Source organism: Eutrema salsugineum, unplaced genomic scaffold (genome assembly GCF_000478725.1).
Source record: "Eutrema salsugineum unplaced genomic scaffold, Eutsalg1_0 scaffold_2, whole genome shotgun sequence".
NCBI classification, from domain to species: domain Eukaryota; kingdom Viridiplantae; phylum Streptophyta; class Magnoliopsida; order Brassicales; family Brassicaceae; genus Eutrema; species Eutrema salsugineum.
The window spans coordinates 9,183,678-9,200,516 of record NW_006256829.1 but is presented as its reverse complement, the minus strand read 5'-3'; the positions used below and the strand labels follow the sequence as shown (position 1 = coordinate 9,200,516).

Sequence of the window (16,839 nt, the reverse complement as noted above, 5' to 3'; positions counted from 1 at the left end):
AATTATACAAAATGTTGTGTTAATCATTACATCCATGGGCTTAATAATTAAATATTGTGTTATCCATTGATCTTCAAAATAAATATTAGATTGATTAGATGTTACGATTGGCGTCGAGTAAAGTAAACATACTTGGCTCAAAAATTTCAAAGGTGGACTTTATTTGTAGTTTTTGTTAAAAGTATACGTACCAGTAGGTGATGCATGTTTACCATCTTATACTGAAGCAAATTATGTACAGTGTGTATAAGACATACATACATATATAAGCTTCATGAGTACATTATAATTAATAGTTAAATTTTACAAATTTAGTCGTATTTGTGGTGATCTAAGTTTTCGTGTAAGGTCAAGATTCGTGACACCATCAAAGAAATCAATGTCTTGTCCTCTACAAACATTAAACATACATACGGTATGTTTTTTGTTTAACTATGCCCTCTTAAGTCTTAATGCAACACCTAACACGCGCTAGTGACTTTTCCTTCATATGGTCAAACTCACACGTACACACCCACACGTGTCGTATTTATATTTTATCTTTCCGTAAATGAAATTATATGAACACATCATAAGAGCATATAATTCAATATTATAAATGAACTATAATTTCCAAAAGCTGTTTACATGTAAAAGATAACCATCATTTATCGACTCGTACTCTCGTTATAAAGGAAATTGCGTACGCTAATGTGTTAGTCAACCCAAGTGACGTGATGATGACACTTTTCCTTAGATTAGTTTTTTGTTAGTAAAAAGAACAGATTCTTTATAATATAAAATGGCAAACAATCTTATCTTCAATTTGTTGGAAAAGTAATAACAGGATTTTACGAAGGAAAATAATAGCCAAATCCGAATCATAAAAAATGGAATCATATAAGTGAAAACGTTATCAATATTTTCATTTCTAATCATATCTAATAGTGTTCATTAACTTTTATTTTTTTTTAGTTTATACAATTATTCATTGTAATGGCGAGTATTTACTCACAATTATGATCGTAATATATTAGCTACTGATATTTTATATATTTGAGTGATATGTTCTCCCTATTGAATTTTTTCTTTAAATGTTTGTTATGATACAAACTCTTTTAACATGTTAAAATTAAGTTATTAACCATAATATTAAAGTAGTTATATAATACATTCAAATTCGAGATTTTAGTTGGATCCAGTATTTGAACGTTTTCTTCCTCACAATAAATATCTGCTCACATGATTATATATTCTTTTTAGAACGATAAACATAAAAAAAATCATAGTAATTGTAATATGAATTCGATAGCTAAGAATCTAGATTCTTGTCTAATTAAATTATGAAAATAACTCGTATCAATGTTAATTCCAGTATTAGGCTATTAGCAATTATTTTGAGTCTTGATCAATGCTTTCTAAGCAAACCTTGGGGATATGATATCCAAAAATTAGCTAGGAAATTAATAGTATCAAAGAACATTGATTCATTAATTAGTTTAATTTAAAGAAGCTAGGCCGCATATATCTAAGCTTATCCTCCGTGAAATAAAACCATATCAGAAATAATTAAAGTCTACTTTTATACTGTATACACACACACATATATATATATATATGCATATATTTAATCACTAACCAGCTCGATTATAATGTCTTAAAGCTTGGGATTTATCAAAGAGTACTCTTTATCAAATGCATCGATTCTAGGGTTCTGAAAAAAGACAACAAGAAACATTTGCGTTGCTTTTATTTAAAGCTCTGAATTTCCTGGTGTTTCAATCTTTTATTATATTATTATACAGAATATCCTTTATTATATTGTAGGGATATTAAATTATACAGAATATTAGTTGCTCCTTTTTGAAAATTTGATGGTTTCTTCTTGTTATTTTGTTGCCTAGTTGTGGTTCCTTATCTCACTAGATTATTTAACTAATTAATCACATTTCAATTTTAAAAGATACATACTTACTTTGCATTAAAAATATCAGACAACATCTTTTTGAAAAATCAAGGTCTGGTTGTTCCAATCAATTATTGTATTTAAGTTTCTCTCTTTTTTATATTGAAAATACAGTCTTCAGACAATCAATTTACTTTCCACAGTTAGAACTCGTCGGCAACATTTATGATCCTCGAAACTGATATTTAAAAATTGTAACATAAAAGATAAATGCCGAATCGGCGAATCCTGTAAATACTTCTATCATGCAGGTTTAATTATTTCTTATTAAAAATAGAAACTTTTTTTTTCTTCTGAGAAAGGGTTAATAATAATAGAAATTTACTCACTTAAAAACGGATCTCTTGCAAGGTTGGAGAAGCCATTGGTGTTTCTTTTAACTAATCGTTGTTGACCTTATTCATGCAAAGTAATTTGTGATATATATATATATATATATATGACCATGTTAGCGTCATACCTAATATTGTAATTACTCAGTTCAGGGTTGATTAATTTGAAAAAACAATATATCTATACAAATGACAATTTTTTAAATTATGCAAATGACAATTTGTTAATACTATTAGGAAATAACAAAATGGTGCCTATAAAGCTTGGATAAGAAACTTAATGCATGATTTAGTTGATAAAACTTTCAAAACTGTTTCATTTCATATTTTAATGGTTTGAACAATAAAAACTGAGAATGTAAAAACTATAATCATCAACGCCATACTTACATGATGGTGATAAAATCCATTTAAAATCTCTGAGAGTTAAAAAAATATATATATGTTACCAAAACAACAACAAACTTAAAATGTTTAACTGGTTGATTCAATAGCTAGAACGAAATTTCGTATGGCTATGATTTTACGATCATTAATTGTTTAAATGATTTCAGTTCTGTATTTTCTGATATATAACTTTTTCTATAAACACATGCATATATATTCCCATTCAACTCTCTTCGAAATTGAAAATACACCCACTGCGCGTACATGATATCATCCATATATGTGTATTTTTATATATGTAAGAGACTATAAGTCAAAGAACAAGAATTTCTAGAATAAAATTGAAAGAAAAACAAACGGCCTAGACTTGGAAAGAAATGCTGCTTACTTTGAGATGAAGTCAAACTTATTTTGCAAGGAGTCATAACCGTATATACAATTATATATGGTCTTCTCGATATTGACGTTTTTCCTTATGGCACACGCATTTTCATACTCATCATATATCATCGGTTAATGTCTTAAGAAGCTTCGTCTTCTAACTGCAGTTCCTATTGCTGAACACTGATTTTTTGAACAAATTAAGTTGTTTTTTGATGTTTCTCGACAATTTATGATGGGAATATATGTTTCGATTGGTATACAAATACGGAATACGGAAATTGTAAAAGCTGAAACCATCATACATATGAAAAGAATAGTAAAATTATTAAACAAATTCTCGTTACTGTTTCATAAATATCAAAAATATATTTGAAGGCATATTATAAATCTTTAATAAGAGAAAAAAAAAGTCGCTAAACAAGAAATGTCTTATTCAAACGGAAAACCAGTATGGTTGACAAATTACCTTTAACTGTTTCGCGAACGTGGTGCAATGATGGGATTGCATGCTTGGTACAAAAACTAACACATTGTATTATTCTGCCGTTCTATGGATTAATACTCATGATCATTAGTGTCTTATTTTCTGCTAGTTTAAGGTGTATTTAATTATAATAGGATTCTAAATACGTAATCTTTCAGTATCACCGAGGTTTGGTAAGTAGCACTACTGGTAAGAATTTGTTTTTCCTCTCAATTTTTTTCAGTCAAATAATGTGATTAATGTCCATCATATTGTTCACATAAAGTAAAAGTTAATATTTCTTGTTTGAAGTTTTTTTTTCTGAGGCCGTACATTATGCAAGTTCTGAAAACTCACTTAGCTTTCTACCCAAAATTCTCTGTCATATGAAAGTCAAGGATTGCATACCTTTTCTAAAAAGAAATTCACTTATTCAAACTATTATCTATAAACTTAAGCAAATTATCCATTTTCAAGAAGGACATTATAAATTAAAAATAACTAATGAGTGATGACATTTAATTGGCTATAGAGGGGAACATTTCAACCCAAGTCACGACAAATCAAGACGATGGTTTGTTTCCTGCCCTTTAATTTGATCTATTAATAAAAAAAAATATAAAGTGCTATGCAATTGGACAAAATTTCACGCAAGTCTTTCTTTGCGTTAATGATTATTAAATTTGAGACAACTTTCCACCTTTTCAAAATAAATAAAGATAGGTTAGAAAACTAATCCAAAAGCAGAGAAAGCAAAAACCCTAGTAAGAAAAAAAAATAATTAGGGTTGAAGTTGAATCATAAAAAACAAAATTAAAACGCGGAGAAGACTTCATATATTTTTTTAATATTTACTTTTTCACTTATAATAATCATCAACTCATATCCTCCCTTTCTCGTCTTTATAAACCATCTCTTCTAAGCATTAGATCACTTCATCATCATCAAACATAATAACACTTCGAAGAGGAAGAACAACAACTAGAAGAAAAGGCAAAAAAAGATTGGTAAGAAAATGGGAAGAGCTCCATGCTGCGACAAGGCAAACGTGAAGAAAGGGCCATGGTCGCCGGAGGAAGATGTGAAGCTCAAGGATTACATCGACAAATATGGCACTGGTGGCAACTGGATCGCACTTCCTCAGAAAATCGGTAATAATATCACTTAATTTAAACTTTAATCCTGCAACTAATTGCTTCTGATGATTTAATTTTACTATAATATATATCAGCCAAAACCTATGATTTTCAGCTTCTTCCTATATTTTCATATCATTTATTAAAATATGCATTTAATTTATCCACTGTCTTCATTTTTTATGTTAGTTGATCAGCTCTAGTTATGTTCTGATTTTGAGGTTTTGTGTAAATCATAGGGTTGAAGAGATGTGGTAAGAGTTGCCGACTGAGATGGCTTAATTACTTGAGACCAAACATCAAACACGGTGGCTTCTCTGAGGAAGAAGATAGTATCATCTTGAGTCTTTACATCAGCATTGGAAGCCGGTCAGTGATTTATCGATGTCTCTTGATTTCTAGTTATTAGTTAATTAAATTAATTTATAATACATTCTTGGTTCAGAATTGGAGGTGAATTCTGTTAAATTCAACTTTGATATTCTTGTCTTTTTACTTTTTGTCTATGAATCTTATGCTGAAACACATGCAACCCATGTTTCAAGCTATGGTACATCTCATAAAATTTAGGGTTTATATTGTCTCTTTCTCTTTGTTTTGGTGTTTTTGTAAGCACCTTTGTACATTTACATCTATGAAACATGAACTTAATAAGTGCTCCATAAATAAAAATAGTAAATAAAATTTATAACTGTAACTTTAATGTGATATAAATGCAGGTGGTCTATAATTGCAGCTCAGCTTCCTGGAAGGACAGACAATGATATCAAGAACTACTGGAACACAAAACTGAAGAAGAAACTACTCGGAAGACAGAAACAAATGAATCGTCAAGACTCCATTACCAATTCAAATGAAAACAATATCAGCAACAACAACAACAACAAGAGTCCTCAAAATCTGAGTAATTCGGCTCTAGAGAGGCTCCAGCTACACATGCAGCTTCAGAATCTTCAGAGCCCTTTCTCTAGTTTCTACAACAACCCTATCTTGTGGCCCAAGCTTCACCCATTGCTGCAGAGTACTACCCATGATCAAAATCCTAAGCTTGCATCTCAAGAAACCTTCCACCCTTCAGGAGTTAACGTTAATCATCAGAACAATCATATCAAGCTAGCTGAGATCAACAATGGATCCTCCCCTCTCTATTCAGAGAACATAGAGCAATCCCTAAACCCTGCTCACGAATTTCAACCTAATTTCGGTTTTTCGCAGGACCTTCGATTAGATAATCATCATAACATGGATCTTATGAACAGAGGTGATTCTAAAGAATTGTTTCAAGTGGGAAATGAGTTTGAGCTAACGACCGGTTCTAGTTGGTGGTCCGAGGAAGTGGAGCTAGAGAGGAAAACGACTTCGACGAGTTCTTGGGGATCAGCTTCTGTTCTTGATCAGACTACTGAAGGAATGGTTATGCTTCAAGATTACGCTCAGATGAGCTACCACAGTGTGTAATAATTTATGTCATGCATATATATACATGTATGTATAACTATAGGGATGGATTACTGATAAATTATGTATTGTTACGGTCATAAGCTTATATATAGCATGTCGAAGGTGAAAGGGTTTTTTTCATAATTTCTTCAAAATGTAACGAGTTGTGCATAATAATGTAAATCATTAATTCTACTTGCTTTTATTATATTCTGGAACGAGATTTCTATTTTCTACTTTGAAACAATATATGTTCACGGATTCTATAAAATACAGTTACATACACGGGTTCACATTTTACAATAACAGTTGACGAGTTGTTTAATAATTTTAAGATTTGTAATTGTATGTTTTGTTTCCTTGTCTAACTTCGATTTTTTTCGCCAGAGAATCATTGATAGTTCTGTCTGGCACAAAAATAATGGGCCTATCTGTTTTCCATTTCTAAAGGCCCATAAAAAGATGCGACTCGTATTTGAGACTTGAGTAGGCCTGGGCATTTTATCCGGAACCGATTACCCGAACCGGAACCGATCCGAAAAAACTAGTTTGGTTACGGGTTCGGATATACGTAAAATATCCGATGGATATGCATCAAGTGGAATCGTGGATCTCGGTTCGGTTCCGGTTAATATCCAAAACTAATCGGTTACCCGAGAGATCCGAAATGTGTGTTGAGTTATGTTTTTAGGGTTTCGTTGACTGTTTTTTCATTTTGTCGATTTCACTCCTCAACACACACCGATTGCCCGACGATCCTTCTTCTCTTCCTCTTTTCACTTTTACAAAAGAGAAATCCCCCATTATAAATCTGGAAACCCTAAATCGCGACAGTATCCCCTCACCTTCACCGGCACCGCCGTTGTCTGCATATTCTCGGAATCAATCAGAGGTTTGAAGTTTCTATTTTTGTTTTGGGTTTCTATGTTTTGAAATTTGTCATCGTAAATCGTTGTTTTTGATTGTTGTTGCAGATGGCATCTTGCGATGAAGAAGAGCCCGATGTGAATCAGACCCCGATGGATGAAGACGATGACTTTGAAACAGAAGATGAAGACGATGTCACACCGACTCCTGCAAAAAAATCGAAGAAGAAAGACAAGTCAGGAGTGAGAGTCAGTGGTTCTGGATCGAGGAAGAGAACAAGGTCTAAAGTCTGGAAGCACTTCACCAGGAACGAAGATGACTACGAAAAATGCAAATGTCATTACTGCTGCAGAGAATTCAGCTGTAGTACAAAGTCGGGCACATCAAATCTGCGGAAGCATATATTAGGATGCAAAGCATTCATGGCTTGGAGAGCTGCGAACAAAGAAGGTAATCAATCTGTTCTAGCTGATAATGATGGGAATCTAGGTGTTGCTAGGGTATCGGAAGCGATAGTTAGGGAAGCTACAAATGAGATGATTGTTTTAGCAGAACTACCTTTAGCTTTCATAGAGAGCTTAGCGTGGAAGCACTTCTGTTCAAAGGTGATGCTATACACTCCTCAGTCTCGGAGAAATGCAACCAGAGACATTGTGCAGATGTTTGTTAGTCGTAAGCAAGCAATAAAGAGGATTATAAGTGAGAGCAAGCAGAGGTTATCACTCACTACGGACATATGGGTTGCACCATATACTGGAGCAAGTTATATGGTGGTAACCGCACATTTCATTGATGCGAATTGGAAGATGAAGAAGATGATCATCGGATTCAAGAGTGTCTTGGATCATAAAGGGTCGACTATCTGTAATGTTTTGCTGGAATGTTTGCAAGAGTGGGGAATAAAAAGAGTATTCTGCATCACGGTTGATAATGCAACGGCTAACAGCTCAGCTATGCGGAAATTTAAAGAGAAATTTAAGCTAGTTGGTGATGATGCAATGGTGCTTAAAGGAGAGTATCTACATTTGAGGTGTGCCACTCACATTTTGAATTTGATAGTAAGGGAGGGACTGCAGGAGATAGATAGCAGTGTCAGTGCTATAAGGAATGGTGTGCATTATGTGAGGTCTTCAACGAACAGGGTCAAGGCATTTGACCTTCGGCTGGAAACAGGGAAGGTGACTAGAGGCAGTCTTCCTTTAGATGTTAAGACCAGGTGGAACTCCACTTATCTCATGCTTGATCAGGCTATGAAGTTCAGAATGGCATTTGAGAAGATGAAAGATGAAGACAAACCTTATAATGACTACTTCGAGGAAACTGTGGAAGGGGTAAAGAGAGTTGGACCACCAACTTCATCAGATTGGGAAGCAGTCGACAGGTTAGTTCAGTTTCTGATCATATTTTACAACTCCACATTAGTTCTGTCTGCTTCTACTTCTGTGACTGCGCATAAACTGTACAATGAGATTGTCACTATCACCACCAACATTAGTGAAATTAGCACTACTCCAGGGCCTGATTCGGAATTGATGAAGAAAGCAGATCTTATGAATAAAAAGTTAGAAAAGTATTGGAATCCCTTTGGTGAAAAAGTTGAAATGAACAAGCTTATGATAGTGGCATCAATCTTTGATCCAAGGAAGAAGATACGGTTTGCTGAGCTGTGACTTGAGAGACAAGGAAGCAAGTAAACCTTAAAATTAATTAATTTTCTCAACTAGAAAGGAAAAATACTATTGTGCATTTGACCAAACGTACTTTTGTATATAACAACAGCCATTGGAGTATTAGTCAATGTGATCATAAAACATGTAAAATCATTAGATAAAATGTCCCTTCGGGGAACATTCTTATGCCGGCTAGCCATATTTTAGTATTCAATAATGTCGCACTATTATCCGTTAATTTTCAATTAATATATCCATGTAAAATTAATATAATTGATCAATTCTATCCACTATTAAGATATCATGGACGATCACCTTTTGCCTTGTGCCACATGATCGTTAAGAAATCAGTTAAAATAACTACCCATGGGATCGTCGATACATTTCACTGCATACGTAACATTAATCACAACTTTTTATTACATATGAGATGACGAAGAAACTTGACCTTTTTACTGTATAATATCACAGTTCTCATTTGCAAAGAAAACATAACTCTAAATTTAAAATGATAGCAGAATCTTTGTTTAAAAAAACTTCGCACATTAGTTAATGAAGACGTTATTTGTACATGTAGATATATGAAGTCAAAAGTAAATTTAAAAACCCCAAATGACAATTAAGTAATTAACCACAAAATCCATTTTACCAAAGCGAACATAAAAGAGTGGTAACCATAATCGAACATGGAAGCCACAATGTAGTTGACATCCCCCTAAAGGTCCAAATTCATTATATAATTCATGAAATCATAACTTGTATATATAATCACTAACCAAAGCCATTTCTCTTCACCACCCAAAACCCATCTTTCAGAGTCACACCACAAAGATGGCGACCACTTCATCGACGATCCAAGTCCTTGTCTTCTCAATTTCCCTTTTCTTGGTCGCTTTCCAAACAGTCAATGCAGACTATTACCGTCCAAGGCCACCGGTTACTCCTACCCCCTACGTCCCTAAGCCACGGTGGCCAATTCCAAGCCGGAGCCCCAAGCCTGTTTATCGTCCCCCAAGTCTACCCGCTGGCTCGATCGCTAGACAATTCCTTGACCCACATAACGCTCTTCGGTCTGGACTAGGTATTAGCTAAAAAACATTGCTACAATTCATTATATTAGTTGAGAGATCGGATTTGAATCCTTCAACTACGATTTCAAGTATAGGTCTGTAGATACCTTAAATGGCAATAACATTAGTCTAGGTTTCGCCATATGATTTATCCGGCTAAAAAAGAAATAAAGATTGTTACATCTGAATTTTGGTGCAATTTAGGTGTTTAGGTTTCCGTGGTTTTTGTTTGTCTTTACGTTTTATTTTTAAAAACACTTGTGTTTACGTATACTTTTACATGTTGTGTATGACTGATTAACTGAACCAATATTCACCTTTTTTGGGTCTACATGTTAGGAAATCAATATTCATCTTTTGTATTGTATAATGTTATTGTTATTGATTCTGGTGAAATGAATATCATTTCCTATCAGGTTTGTCTCCATTGGTTTGGGACGGCAAGCTAGCCAGCTACGCGACATGGTGGGCTAACCAGAGGCGTTATGACTGTTCATTGACCCATTCTACCGGCCCATATGGTGAGAACCTGTTCTGGGGAAGTGGCTCGAGCTGGGCACCAGAATTCGCGGTGCAGTCATGGGTCGTTGAAGGAAGCTCCTACAACTACAACACCAACTCGTGTGACGGAAATGGAATGTGTGGTCATTACACTCAGATGGTGTGGCGTGACACCAAAAGGCTTGGATGCGCAAGTGTGGTCTGTGAGAACGGTGCCGGAGTCTTCATCACTTGTAACTACGACCCTCCGGGTAACTATGTTGGCGAGAAACCTTATTAAGAAAAAAAAAAATTAATTTAAACCGTTTTTTTTTACTTCATTTCGTTTAATTTCTTTATATATTCTGTTTTTAATATCTTCGTGAAATTAAAATTTTCCGACAGAGCTAATTTGTATGGAGCGTCGTTATATTGTTGTTGCTGCTGTTTTTTGATGTTTCTAATGTTTTTTGATGTTTCTAATGTCTTTACGGTCATGTCTTCAAAGTTTTGTTGAGTGGCCTTGTTATGTAAACATTGTAAAACAATCAGTGAGTGAGTATTACATTCTTATATATATTTTATTGTCTTTGTTATATTAAATAGAGTTAAATGGGTGTATACCCATAGATAATTCAGTAATTGAGAAAATAGGAAGCGATAGTTTAAAATTAAGTATATACAATTTTATATAAGGATTGTAGACCAAAATACCCATATATCTAGAAGACAAAATTTCTGCAGACAATTTTTATTGTATTTTTGACTTCTCGACAAAAAATAAAAATATATAATTGATATCTTCTAAGCAAATTCATAGCCGCTTAGCATTTTAGTCTCGTTCGTCCATTAAACAAAATAATATCTTATGATTATCTGTTAACTATTTCTGTTAACATAAAAAATTTATACACTCATAAAACATTATTTTCTATATTAATGGAGATACTTATGTTGTCTGAATAACCAGAAGTGTTATCTTCTAAACACAGATAAAACGAGCTTCACTGTCCTTACTGGAAGGTGGATATGAGATATATAAGAAATTATTGGGTAATATACCTCTCGAATCTGTGTTTCCATAGGTGTGTATAATATTTGTATTCTTGGGAAATTAATTGATATTTTTATGTTGTTGTTATTTGGTAATTCAGATATCGATACAACTCTTAATGTTAGCTGTCAACCCCATAAACAGATGGTGAGGCTCCAATATTTGTAGCAATCTGAATTGCGTTACCTGATTAAGAATGAAAACAGATGTCTGTTTTGTTTTATAAAATGTATGTAATGAGGTGTGAAAATATTTTGTATTGAAGATAACCTGAATTGTTATTCCGATGTTAGCAGGTAACTTGGATAACAAGCGAACTGCAAATGTTAACTGTGAACTAAAACAACAAATAGGTGAGTATTTAAAAATAAATTATTTATAAAGTGTATGTAATGAGGTCTGAAAATGTTTTGTATTGAAGATAAAATGAACTGTTTTTCCGATGTTAACAGATAACTTGGATAACGAGCTAACTGTAAATGTTAACTGTGAATTAAAACAACAAATGGATGATTATCTAAAATTAATTACAACCTTTGTATATAATGTTATTAGCGAACTCTGTTAACGAAATGTTGAAGGTAACAATGATTGTTTTGTATTTTGGATGAGAGAGACTAACTGAGATAACAGATAACGACAAAGTTTTAAGCAACACTAAATCTAATTTACTCCCCCGATCATAATTCACAAAAAAAGAAAGAAATTTACACTTTAGATATTGTTGTCTGTAAATCTGACACACACAAGTTTTTGTGGGTTCCAAACTTGTAGTTATGCACAAAATTGGTGTAGGAGTTTGTTGGTTTTTTAGTGATAAACAGAGAGATAAGTATACATCATAAAATTTATGTAAATTAATTTTATAAGTTTTCGTTGGCATTCTGTGCAATTACTCTATTAAATACGATAAGTGGCTTATGAGCAAAAATTAAGCAATATAATATGTCGTAAAACAACTAGAAATGGGCCAAAAAAAAATGTTATGAGCAAAAATTAAGCAATATAATATGTTTTTATGCATGTGTAACAAGTAAGATGCATGTAACTTATAAGACAATTATATATTCATATCTTACGTTTTTGACAAAGTAATAAAAAATGTTTTAGTTTGATAAATCTACTTTTTAAAACGAGGTATGGAAAAAATGTAACTAACACATTAGTATATAATATTAAGATCGAGAAAGTACCAATACTTTATTTCGAGTACTGTATTTTCATTTTGATTTAAATCTATTCACTACATCATTATTTAATATAGTTAAGAAACAACTTGACTTCTCCTTCTCATTTTTAACCGCTGTTTCCTCATCCGGCTTCTTGTAATGTGGCTTAATACTGTTGAGATTCATCATATCAAAAACAGCTTCTCCAACTTTTGACACCTCTCACTCTCTCATTTTCGGACGACAGTCGACATATTTTCTCCTTTTCTTAGTTCAAGAGTGTTTTCTTTATGAGTGTCTTTTAGAGCAAAGAGACTCTTTTTATAGAGTAATGAGCAATCACATTCACATACATATTTTCAAGGATTCCCGTGATTTTATTGAGGGAGAAATGTATGTGACGATTATTGAGCAGCATAGCTCAATAAAGCCTCTGTTTCTCTCACTGTGCATAAACTAGTGTGGCACAAGTAAGTAAGCTCAAAATGGAAATATAGAAGAAAAAAAAAGAGTGGGTGAATGAACGGAAACCAATGGCACACCAAATCAAAAGAGTTCTTACAAACACCATTTGAAATTTTTTTTTCTTTTTTTGCACCACAACCTATATAAAGACAACTTCCATGGACAAAAACAAGATGAATTACTAATTTCTATATACTTATTTAAGTCATAATGAACACCCCGGGTTATGTGAAAGAGTTAGCCTGCTTTATTTTATTTTCTTTCTTAAAATCAATTTTTTTTTTTTGTTCAAAATTTGCTTAGAAAAAATCCGTCACTTTACACCCTGTATAAAAACCCTTTGGGATCACAAGACATTAATTATTTTTAGGATCCCTTCTCTTCATTGTCTTCTTTCAGTGCATGGAACTTCAAAAATCTGCAAAATATGCTTTATTTGCTTCCTCTGTTCATCATCTGTCACATCATTTTACTTGAGAATCTTTTGCACCTAGCTTACTTCCGCGGTAAGCAAGCTGGATAAACTCTGGCAAAACTGTCAAGAGACAAAAGGCATCTCATATCATCAGATGAGTCTATAAAGGTCATTTTTGAATGGGTTTAGTAACTACTGTTCAGTTTACCTCCATGTATAGTCTTAACTCGCCTGCGGATTTTGATATTTCTATTACACAATTGGTTGGAGTCACCTCAATCACCTCTGCCGATAATAAGTCATAGGAAGATCTTGGTCTTATCTCTTTCGGCTGAATCTTAACCTGGTTATTTAACAACAGAAGATGATGCATTTATGAGATTTTTATCTAGACTTAATGATCCATAGAGAATCTGCAGAAAACTAACTAATAGTTTACCTTGAAGTGCTTTATTCTTTCAACTGATAAACTAACACCAGTTGCTGCAGCTTCAATCTTCTTGATTGTTTCTTGTGCTGTGTTTTTGGACCCAATCATTGTTTTATATCTCTTATCATCCTGGAGAGATAATAAATAAGGAAAAGTTTCAAGCATTAGTATGTCTTCGTTAGCTGAGTTACTGATTTAAAAAAAAAAGGTTTCCGAATCTTTTACATGTTCTTCGAAGAGACCTGACAAATCTAGATCACTAGACATTGCTATTATCTGAAAAGCATTTATGAAATTTGAAGACGCGGTTGCTGCATTTATTTCCGCAACATTTTCCTGCAAGATCGAATTTAGATAAGTTAAATATAGATTTGAGAAGTGTGTTATACTCAAAGCTGTGAACATTTCAGACATCTAGTGAATCAACTTGCCTTGATTGAGTCTGACACTTGCTGATAAGCAGGTACATAACCTATCTTAAACCAAGAATCTTGGATGATTATCTCAGCTAATGTCATTCGCTGCATCCAAATGTTTTCAAACATTATTACTCAATTTGGGACTGAAAATGATGAATGTGTATATATGCAGATTCTGTCTTGTTATTTACCCTCTGAGGATTTGGGTCAAGAATGTTAAAGATCAGCTTCTTTTGCTCTCTACTGAATCCCTGTGGGAAAGTGTAATCTGCTCTGAGTATCTTCTTATACAAAACCGCAAGCGTATGATCATCGAAAGGTGGATAACCAGCAAGCAACTCAAATAAAATTACTCCACAAGACCATACATCCACTGCTGCTCCTGAGTACCCTTTGTTCATAATCAGCTGTTTCCATTAACAAGATCAGCTTCTGCAGATGTAGAGATTTAGGAACACTATGAGAAGTCATTTTTGTATTACCTCTGGTGCTATATAACATGGAGACCCACAAGCTGTTGAGAGCATATCACCTGACTGAATTAAATAACCAAAATCTTATTTAGGACTTGACTGTTTCAAAGGGAATTATTTGGTTAGTAAATAGAAAGTTAAATGGTTAGAATTAGAAAGTGTTACCTTAGGCACTGCACTTAGTCCAAAGTCAGAAACTTTGAGATTGCCCTTTGAATCTAATAGCAAGTTTTGTGGCTGCAAAAAGCAAGATCAGATTATCAACAAAATTAACCAGGAGAAAAAAAACAGAGGATCTGCACAAAGTTAAAAGGTTATTATTTCTTCTCTTGCCTTAAGATCTCTGTGATAAACTCCTCTGTTATGACAATAATCAACAGCATCAATCAATTGCTGGAAAAGCTTTCTGGCATCTGATTCTTTCATCTTATGTCTTCCAAGTTTGTCTGAAAGCTGACCACCTGCAACGTATTCCATCACAATACAGATCTTTGTCTTGGTCCCAATCACCTGAAGTTAAAAGAATTTCACTCAAGAGTCAAAGAACAAGAAAACTTGATAAATTTGAGTATGAGGAGACAGAGTCAGAGACACAAAACCTCGTGTATCTGTACGATGTTGGGATGGTTAAGAAGCTTCATCGTCCGTATCTCTCTCTGGACTTGAGACTCTAGACCCTTTTGGATAACCAGAGCCTTGTCTATGATTTTGACAGCTACGTAGGTACCATTGGTCGTGTCGTAACCAAGTTTCACTTTTGCGAAATTCCCTTCTCCGATTGTCCTTCCTATCTCATATTTACCAATCTTCTTCGTCCCAAACAAACCCATCACTGAGACAGAGAAAGAGAAAAAGAGGGAAAAAGAAGAAGAAGAAGAAGAAGAAGATGTCAAATGATCTTTGAAGGGAAAGGAAAGTTAAGTAAACCAATGAGGCTGTATTAAGAGTTTTTAAATTCTCTTTGTGGGATCAAAAGTTTGACTTTTAGATGATATTGATCGTTTTTTGAAAGTAATAGAAGATATTGTTAGTGAGTTGTTTTTGACCGATTGGCTCCGTGAATGAAGAATGACTCGTAGCTCGTGACCCTCGTGGTGAGAATTGAGGATTGAGAAATGAGAATGTGTCATCATCCTTTTTAGCGTCTCTTCTCAACAAAATGATAATAAACAACGGTTTTTTGTGTGGATATATCTTCACAGTTCTACAAGCTGGTAGCTACGTGGATTGGACTGTCATTAACTCATTGTTGCTTTTAGTCTTTTCTTTCCCCCCTCCTTTAAATTTAGAAAATTAAAAGATAGATATCTGTTTCTCAATTGGTCGGAGGATCTAATTTTCGATAATATCCTTTTATTTTCTATCTTCATTAAATTATCATTGTTGGGACCAAAAAATTGTATTTTTCCTAGTGTTTTTAATCATTACGTTTAAAAAGAAAACGAAATTTTATCATCCCAATCACGACAGAAAATTTTTTGTCTGCTTTTTTCTTTTTCATTTTTGTGACGATTTTTTTTTCCACAAGTGGGATTACATTTGGCTTTATTTATTTCGAAAAAGAAAAAAAAAGTACAGATTCCCAAGATATTAATTTTCCAATAATTCAAAAGATCTCAACTTCAAGATATTTATATATATATATATGTGCCGACAAAAAATATAGACATGTAAAAGTATATAGTGGTATTCTAAGAAAAAGGTAATCCCTCCGTTTCATATTCTTCACACAAATTAAGAAATAAGATAAAATATCTTTTATATCTTTATTAATTTGCAGAAAATGACTCTTAAAATTATATTTATAATTAATTTTCTGAATTTATTGAGGTTAAAAATGGTATTTTATGTTAAAAATTACATTGAAATTCTATAACGACATTCTTTTTAAAACAAAAAAAAGAGTGTCAAAACGACACTCTTTATGAAACGGAAGGAGTATAATTGAAGAGTGAATTATTTTTTTTTAAAAGAAAATCTATACATAAAATAAGATTTTAGATTATGTGATAATTTTGCTACAGAAACAATTAAATATATTAACTATTCGTTCCAAATAAATTTCGATATTCCATATCTCTACGAAATCAATTAGTCGTATTTCATTTCAACAAGTAATAATAGTGACGCTTTGCATGTTTGGTAGTACTCCAAATAAGTAAAAAGGATACTTTTCAGTTAAAAAGAGTCTTTTCACTTAATTCATGTGAAAATCTTAACCAAAGTTGGTTATTCAATTT

At 33.1% G+C, this 16,839-nt stretch overlaps 3 protein-coding genes across 4 annotated transcripts; 2 read left to right on the top strand and 1 right to left on the bottom strand.

The window, feature by feature from the left end:
* Positions 1-4,454: 4,454 nt before the first annotated feature.
* On the top strand, positions 4,455-6,105 carry LOC18016647 (transcription factor MYB36). The gene is made up of 3 exons (XM_006401125.2): positions 4,455-4,662; positions 4,887-5,016; positions 5,367-6,105. The coding sequence occupies exons 1-3, from the start codon at positions 4,527-4,529 to the stop codon at positions 6,103-6,105; spliced, it is 1,005 nt and encodes a 334-aa protein (XP_006401188.1). The 5' UTR covers positions 4,455-4,526.
* Positions 6,106-9,423: 3,318 nt separating this feature from the next.
* On the top strand, positions 9,424-10,528 carry LOC18016646 (pathogenesis-related protein PR-1). Its single transcript, XM_006401124.2, has 2 exons — positions 9,424-9,705; positions 10,111-10,528. Exons 1-2 carry the CDS (start codon positions 9,456-9,458, stop codon positions 10,473-10,475), a joined length of 615 nt encoding a protein of 204 aa, XP_006401187.1. The 5' UTR covers positions 9,424-9,455; the 3' UTR covers positions 10,476-10,528.
* Positions 10,529-13,136: 2,608 nt separating this feature from the next.
* Positions 13,137-15,524, bottom strand: LOC18016645 (CBL-interacting serine/threonine-protein kinase 21). Of its 2 annotated transcripts, XM_006401122.2 has the most exons (11): positions 15,199-15,524; positions 14,933-15,109; positions 14,765-14,836; positions 14,609-14,662; positions 14,495-14,533; positions 14,318-14,377; positions 14,139-14,228; positions 13,933-14,043; positions 13,717-13,836; positions 13,486-13,620; positions 13,137-13,397 (listed from the first exon to the last, which is right to left on the bottom strand). In XM_006401122.2, the coding sequence occupies exons 1-11, from the start codon at positions 15,427-15,429 to the stop codon at positions 13,353-13,355; spliced, it is 1,134 nt and encodes a 377-aa protein (XP_006401185.1). In that variant the 5' UTR covers positions 15,430-15,524; the 3' UTR covers positions 13,137-13,352. The 2 variants fall into 2 exon arrangements, with proteins under 2 accessions (XP_006401185.1, XP_006401186.1); XM_006401123.2 differs by having other exon boundaries at positions 14,318-14,533; positions 15,199-15,523.
* Positions 15,525-16,839: the final 1,315 nt, after the last annotated feature.

Bases quoted from the DNA above. Each gene is read 5' to 3' on its own strand.
- LOC18016645 (XM_006401123.2), bottom strand. From the start codon at position 15,429: ATGGGTTTGTTTGGGACGAAGAAGATTGGTAAATATGAGATAGGAAGG. The intron at 14,229-14,317 runs GTAAATAACAAG...ATTTGGATGCAG, and splicing joins TTGACCCAAATCCTCAGAGG to CGAATGACATTAGCTGAGAT. The intron at 14,044-14,138 runs GCAAGTTGATTC...TCGATCTTGCAG, and splicing joins AAGTGTCAGACTCAATCAAG to GAAAATGTTGCGGAAATAAA.
- LOC18016646 (XM_006401124.2), top strand. From the start codon at position 9,456: ATGGCGACCACTTCATCGACGATCCAAGTCCTTGTCTTCTCAATTTCC. The intron at 9,706-10,110 runs GTATTAGCTAAA...ATTTCCTATCAG, and splicing joins CGCTCTTCGGTCTGGACTAG to GTTTGTCTCCATTGGTTTGG.
- LOC18016647 (XM_006401125.2), top strand. From the start codon at position 4,527: ATGGGAAGAGCTCCATGCTGCGACAAGGCAAACGTGAAGAAAGGGCCA. The intron at 4,663-4,886 runs GTAATAATATCA...TGTAAATCATAG, and splicing joins CGCACTTCCTCAGAAAATCG to GGTTGAAGAGATGTGGTAAG. The intron at 5,017-5,366 runs GTCAGTGATTTA...ATATAAATGCAG, and splicing joins TACATCAGCATTGGAAGCCG to GTGGTCTATAATTGCAGCTC.